The following is a 7,459-nucleotide window of genomic DNA, read 5'->3' on the forward strand; positions in this document are numbered from 1 at the left end:
AAATTTTTTTTCCATGGTGGCCTCCCATTAATAAAATCTCCCTTCTTCACAAGATTGTCCCACGAAAGCATAATTATAAGCATCGGTTGGCAACTATTGCCCAGAGATTCACTTCATTTGATTCTTCATGCACTAAATCATATGTGTTCAAGAATATGATTTCCTACTCCTATTCTAATTTAGCATTTTTGTGTGAGAATCTCCTTTATTATACCTATACCTTTCTATTGCAACGTGGAAACTTAAGCTTTCTGTGGTCTAGTCTAAACTGTACATGGGACAGTGATAATGACCTTCTGACCCTACCGTTCTTCCTGGCTATGGGTAGAATTGATAGCACTTTTTCAATTTCTCCCTTGTCTTTGCTTGAACATACTGGAATTACAACCTCTGACAAAGGTAACATCCCTTTTGTAGTGGAAACAAAAGGAGTGTGTAATGAATTGGTTAAGATTACATTGCATGTTTAGATGATGAAATCCAACTGCAGCTCAATTCCTTTATTTCCCCTAGCTGGGCCTGGTCTTTCAATAAGACATTATTGACTGGCATCTTCCTCAGAACAGGTGCTTTGGAATACAGTCTTGCTGCTTCGAGTCCTTTAAACTGAAAAACAACTGTAGGGTCAAGGGAATCAGATATGAGACAATAATGCCCGGTCTCTTAGGATGAGCCCTGTGGATGATCCATATCCAGGTGGCACCAAAAAAAAATAAAGGATCCTTGCATTTCTATGATGTGCTGACCCTTTTCAAATTAACTTTAGTTACCGAGATGGCAGGATGTGAATTAGAGTTTTATATGCCATTTCTCTGCAAGTTTCTAGGACTGAGAAAAGCCAGGAAAGAAAAAGAAGACAAATTTTTATAATTCATTACTATAGATTTTACTGAACTCACATTATAAACTGAATCTTTAATCTTTATGAATATGGACTCAGTTAATGCCACAGTTGTAGAGTATTAACAAACTCCGTATTTTTATCACAAGACATCGTCTTGTTGCTCTGAATAGCAAATTATTGGCCTCTTTCTACCTTTCCTTTTATTTTCCTTGTATTTTTGCCTTTACTTAAACAAAAATCACTTAGAATTTTTGCTTAGCATAATAGCAATATTGGCTGCAGAAAATATTTAAAATGTGTGTTTTCAAAGAATTATCAGATCGTTTATTCATCTTCGAGAGAAAAATGATTCTATTCATCTCAATTATTTTTGCCAAGGACTGTAACACTAATTTTACTCTTTCTAAAAATTAAAATAGCAAACAGTTTATATAAGGTGTTGATAATTACCTATATTATTGTACTGCTGTGACAGATGTTGGCAAAAAAGCCTAAAATGCCTACAGCTGTGCACTCCATGACATCTAGTTTATACTCAGACAGAAGGCTAACAGATGTTCTGAACTGTCACTTTGCCTAAATGTTTTTTAAAGTCTAAGGACCTGCTTTATAATTCACCAGGGTCTGGTTTGGTTTCACAGAGGTCCTCAGAATTCCCATCTGTGACAATTAATGTTAAAGACATTGATAAATCAACCCTTGTGTTTTCCCTCTTCTTTAACAAACAGGCATCAGTTTATGTATGGATTGTGGACTGTAAAAGCTGTTTTTATATACGTCCTAGTTGGGCAATTCTTCCCTTAGACACAGATAGAACTGGGCTGCCAGAATTCATGAAGATTTGTTTTGAGCATATGGAAAGCGTGTTTGTTTTGCGTTATTTGGAAAAAGCGCGCAAAGATCATCCATTCTTTTCATTTTGCTAAGTCTTATGCACCTTGGAAGTAAATGTTACCAATTTCCAATGACAGTCCTATTTTCCTAGTGCATAAAAAAGTGTTCTTTTTATTTCAGTTATGTTTATTTGCCATTTTAATAACTCTGCTCTTAACAGTAACTATTGACTGTGTAGCCTATCAGAATGATGGAAGAACAAAATAAATGGCATTCACACAGCATACAGCACATCTTCTCCTACTTGACACCCTAATACTTCCTCTTCCCAAACATACCTTCAGATCCTTCATACAGAATTACTGCCCCGTGCAAAGGCCATCAATGCCTTATTTGCTATTGCTCTTAATTTTAACAAGCAGGATTCCTGTAGTACACTTGCTTAATAGTTTAAACATTCTGTTAACAATCGGGTGTTTGGCCTATCCTGTTTCTCCTCCTTCTGTATAGAAATATAACTCCAAATAGTACATCTTTCTGGGTTTGTTTCTAAATTAGTCCCCACACTTAATTATGAGGATGAGAGGGATGCCTTATTCCTCTTTGTTATAGGCTAAGCTCTCAGTAATCCCAAACAAAAGAGCCAGTTCTGGAAGATATAGGATTTGCTAGCAGGATTATGGTCTCATAGATAATGATGTGCAGTCAGCAGAAGCGAAGCTTTATTTTAATTCAAATAAGCTAGTAAACAAACCACTGACAAGTCTGCTGGTGAGAGTAACTGGCTGCTGTTGCCACATTGGCAGCTAAATTACAGAAAATCTATTATACCCTGTTCACCATATGTTTAATTTAATACAAGATACAAATTAAACTATCCACAGTGCCTATTAAAATAACAATACTTTTTTTATATTTGAATGTCTTAAAAATAATTTCCACTGACCTTTTAAAGGATGGTTTTGATATAGGTGATTATCTGGAGGGGAAAGGTAGTTAATAGAAGGCAAAAAAAAATTTAATTGCCTTTCTGAGAAAATAAAAATATAAATGTTAGCTGGTTTGCAGTTGTTAATAAGGTTAATTAGCAGTCATGTGTTCTGTTATTACTGTATTTCCCTCCCACCCTTTTGGTTGCTGAAGCTGGGGTTTTAAGAGTGATACACTTCGTTTGACCTGTATGAGTCTGTCCTCATGAAATCATTACCTTGGTCAAGCCAGCCTGTGGGTAGTCTTAAACCTGATGCCGGTTGAGATGCCTATTCAGAAAATTCAGTTTACACTCTAGGTCCAACTTTGGTATGACACAGGAAAAAGACGTAGACTTTTATAATCCCTGCCTCAAGCCAATCTCTTCACAGCCAAAAGATCCTATGAGGGCCAGAACTGAGAGCCTGCCATCCAGAGAAAGGAAAGAAGAAAAAGACAAGACCACACACTGTTCACAACCAATTTCCTCCTGTACCCTCAACAGTCAGTAACCAATGATGCTTACTTGAGTCCATTTGGACTCAGTCCACCAGACTGTAAAGACCAGTCTGGGTTTTAGAATTACAGATTTGAAACCCAGATCTACTGTTTCCCAGCTGTGTAACCATAGATATCTAACCCAGCTGGATCTCCCCTTACTCTGTTAAAGAAAAGGGGGGGGGGGGGGTTAATAGTTCCAATTTTATAGGATTATTATGAGAGTTAGATAAGAGAAAATATCTGATAAATAATAGATGCTCACTAAAGGTTAGTTCCTTTCCTCTTTCTACCCTGAAGCAAACAGAATGTTGCTCTTTCTTCAAGGGTGAAGGGAGAATGATAGGAGAAGGGATTGGAAGGGACGTATAAAGAGAAATTCTGCCTAAAATCATTTTCCTCGGCTCATTAACTCCTTTCCACAGTCAAAACCCTAAAGGGCATGCTCCTCTTCTCCCAAAATTTATCACAATATTTACTCTAAGAATGTATCAGTAAGCCACCCAGACTCATTGCTTCTCCTTGGGCCTCTGCAATAGAGAAAGAGTAATCACCACACTTTGGGATACTTCTTCAAACTTTCATGTATATCAGCTTTTGCACTGGGTCTGCAACTGTGCTCAGGGCACTGCCCTATGTGAATTTTGGTCCAAATATAAGCCTATCAAATCCAACTATGTACTGGTGGTAGTTACAGTATTGCATAAGATGTACATTTGGAAAATAGCCCCAGGTTGGGTTATTCTTGAAGTCCAGCAGAAGTTAAAAGTATTTTTTTTTTATTTTTTTTCAACGTTTTTTATTTATTTTTGGGACAGAGAGAGACAGAGCATGAACGGGGGAGGGGCAGAGAGAGAGGGAGACACAGAATCGGAAACAGGCTCCAGGCTCCGAGCCATCAGCCAGAGCCCGACGCGGGGCTCGAACTCACGGACCGTGAGATCGTGACCTGGCTGAAGTCGGACGCTCAACCGACTGAGCCACCCAGGCGCCCCAGTTAATAATATTTTACCCAAAACGCAAGTTGATTTATCTCAGAATGATGCAAGAAGCAACTTCAGGAGTATGGTGCTGGTAAAATATGCCAGAGAAACACAGGACAAATATCCCATGGTCCCACTACCCTGTTACTCAGAGGTTGAGAGCCTAGAGACATTTCCATTTACTGAAACTCTGAATTATTGGTAAAGTAAGAAATCAGAAAAAAGTGTCACAAAATGTGTGGCACATTTTAAGTGTTTAACATTTTTAAATTAATACTGTTAACACATAAACACAAAACGTGTGACTGCGCGTATAACTTAATTTTATACATAACAAGAAAATACATTTTTTTAAGTTTATTTATTTATTGTTTTAGTAATCTCTACACCCAACGTGGGGCTCGAACCCACCACCTGGAGATCAAGAGTGGCAGGTTCTTCTGATTGAGCCAAGCACCCCATAACAAGAAAATGTAAAAGAGGCTATTGATGAATGTGCGCCATAGGCCTTGCTACTACCTCCAACTTTCCTCTTAGTGATAAAAGCACACCTTTCTTTAGTCCCTGGTGTCAGTCTTCGCCTGAAACAAAGACTGAGGGAGCCTGAGAGAGTTCCGAAGTTTTCCCACCGGTAGGAAGGAAGGTCCTGCTAAGTATCTGGCCACCGGAAAAGCAGGCCGCTTTGGAGCCTATGCTCCTACCTTCGCCACCTGGGCTTTCCAAGTCGGGCTGGCCAGCCTGGGGGCTGCCCTCCGCTGCCTGGTTGGCAGGAGCTCGGTTCCCGAACTTTCCATATCTGAAGCACCGGGGTGACCACGGACCAGGTCTCCGGGAGGGTGCACGCCTCCCACCACTCCCAGGGCTCTCCGGAGCTCGCGTCTCTACACGCGGCGCACTGGAGGACAAACCAAGCTGGCCACGCTGTGCGCTCGCGCGGAGGAACGAGCGGTTACCAACGTCACTTGGACATTTGAGCCTAGAGTTGGGGGGGAGGGGGGGGGGCTTGGCCTGCCAGCCGCCCGCCCGCGCGCGCCTCGGAGAAGCCCCGAGGCCCGCCAGGCCCGCCAGGCCCGCCAGGCCCGTGGGGAAGGGCGGCCTGGAAAGCCTGGGCCTGCAGGCGGCCCCGGGGAGCCTGGCTTCGACTCACTCGGCCCGCACCGCCTGTCCCTCGGCGGAAGGCCCTTCACCTTCCTTCTCGGGGCCGGGGCGGGGCCGCGCCGGGCGCTGCAGGCCTAGCGGGCCCCAGACGGATCGGCACCGAGATGCGGGGCGGAGAGCGCGGGAAACGGGGCGGCGCGCGAGGGCCGGTGGGGGCGCAGCTCCTCCCGGGCCCGGGGAACGCCCGCCGGCCCGCCGGCCGAGCCCCCGCTTACTAACGCGAGCGACGTAGGTCAAGGCTAACCCGTCCCGCAGGACCCATAAGACCGAGAAGGATCGCCGGGTCTGCGAAGGCTCGTGCGTTCCTCCTCAGCCCCAGGTGTCCCTCGGTTTTCCCCGGCCACGGAAAGGACCGATGGGGGAGCGCTGAAAGTCGAGGCTCCTACTAGAAGCTTGCTCCAGAGGATTTGAGAAATGGGGCTTCCAGTCTTTAACGCACGCGCGCGCGCTCTCAGGTTAGGTCCTAGAATGTGCGGAGCTCGCGTCTGAACCACGTCCTTCCCAGGGCCGCGGCCGGCACAGACGTCTGCCTGGCGGCGCTGCCGGGTCATTTGGAAGCGTGCATCAAGTGGCGGCGGGAGTGAATAATGCAGTCGAGGAGGGCGAGTAGAGGGCAGCAACACGTTCATAGTCCCATGGTATATTTGATAGCACTCGCAGTTACCAGCCCCCGCAGATGGGGAAGCAGCCGTCCCCTCCCACCCGGCGCGGCCGCTCCTGCGGAGCCCGGCAGACCCGCGCAGGGGAGAACCTGCTGGCCCGCGCCCCGCCGCCGCGAGAGCCGGCGCCGGGAGGCCGCGACCGCGGAGCCTGAGCCAGGCCGGGGGGCCGGGGGCCCGAGTTGTCCGAGTGAGAGCGACTTCCACGTGCAGACGGTAGAGTGGCCAGTTAGTGGACGATTGGTTGCTTGGGGAGAGCGAGGCTGTAGCTTGCACGGTAGCTGGTGGCCAAAGCCGGACACTGTGCCATATCTGTGAAAGTCGTGGTGTGTATGGCCATTGGGTCGCTGAAACATCCAGACCCTGATCGTGCGTACAGTGTTTTCCTTACAGGCAGCACTCGCCAAGTTAAAACCGGGTCCCGCCCCGGTGCCCCTCTTGCTAATCCTCTCTGCCATTAGTCCGCTTAAATCCTCCTTTTATGCTCTTTCTACCTTTTCTTTCCCTTTCTCCCTTCCTCCCATCTTTTCCTCTTCCTGCCCTCCCTCCCTTCCGTCTTTCCTGAATTCTGAATGCCACTCACTCACCGGCATCTCAGTCCAGGAGTCGGGGTTAACAACCCCACATCTCCCCAGCACAGCTTGCGCTTGTAGAATTGGAGAGCTCTGCTTTGGCCCCGCCACGTCTCGGTAATAGTGAAGTTTCCAATTCAGAGCAACCCATAAACGCCCATAACTCGGTTCACACGGACTCCCCAACCTCGTCAGAAAGCCTTTTCCACAACTTAGAAACGTTTTGGTGGTTAGTGTTTGCTCGGAGAAAAGGAGCTGACCAGTCAGCTTAGTTTCTGGATACAGAAAGGTTATTTTAAAAGCAGTTTTCCAGTCGCAGAGAACTGGTTCTTGATTCCCTCACCTACCAGGGCAGTATGTCACTTTGGCCCTTCACCTTAACACATTCCACATTTTTGTTTGTTTGTTTGTTTTTAGTTCAAGGCTGAAGTCTTCCCCCATGTCAGATAGAATGTCACTGCATTACAGCATATGAGACAACTTCTGGGGACTTGCCTACAAAACTATCTTCCTGATCATTCACAAGAGAATGAGGCCAACAGAAATTTTAAACTTTCTTATGGCTGGGATTGAATAGATTTAATTGATCAAATGTGTGAGGTTTACCACTTTCAGTCACCTGAGGCTACTGTCTGATGCCTTCCTGTCTTACAAACTTAGCTTCAGCCCCAAACCCCTCCTTCAGTGGAGAGAGGACAGTAATTCAGATTCTTCTCTCAGTTCATTATAAGAAGAAAAATAGCTTTTTTATGAGGTTGGAGCATCTCTTATAAGTTTTGATATTTAGAAAAAATATGACAAGGGAAGCAGGAAAAGGTCATTCCGTTATTTCAGTGGATCACTTTTTTAGTGCAAAGTTAGGAACACTGGATTAAACATTTTACATTTGCTCTCTCCCACTCCTCCTTCAGTTGGAAGACGTGTTTCCACTATTGACTTTCA

The 7,459-nt window shown here is 45.3% G+C and overlaps 1 protein-coding gene across 1 annotated transcript; it reads right to left on the minus strand.

The window, feature by feature from the left end:
* Positions 1 to 4,470: 4,470 nt before the first annotated feature.
* LOC121034039 (uncharacterized) lies at positions 4,471 to 7,112 on the minus strand. The gene is made up of 2 exons (XM_040480858.1): positions 6,533 to 7,112; positions 4,471 to 6,257 (listed from the first exon to the last, which is right to left on the minus strand). Exons 1-2 carry the CDS (start codon positions 6,536 to 6,538, stop codon positions 5,526 to 5,528), a joined length of 738 nt encoding a protein of 245 aa, XP_040336792.1. The 5' UTR covers positions 6,539 to 7,112; the 3' UTR covers positions 4,471 to 5,525.
* Positions 7,113 to 7,459: the final 347 nt, after the last annotated feature.

The sequence above is a fragment of the Herpailurus yagouaroundi genome, unplaced genomic scaffold (assembly GCF_014898765.1).
Source record: "Herpailurus yagouaroundi ecotype Mexico unplaced genomic scaffold, PumYag 159, whole genome shotgun sequence".
Classification (NCBI taxonomy): Eukaryota; Metazoa; Chordata; class Mammalia; order Carnivora; family Felidae; genus Herpailurus; species Herpailurus yagouaroundi.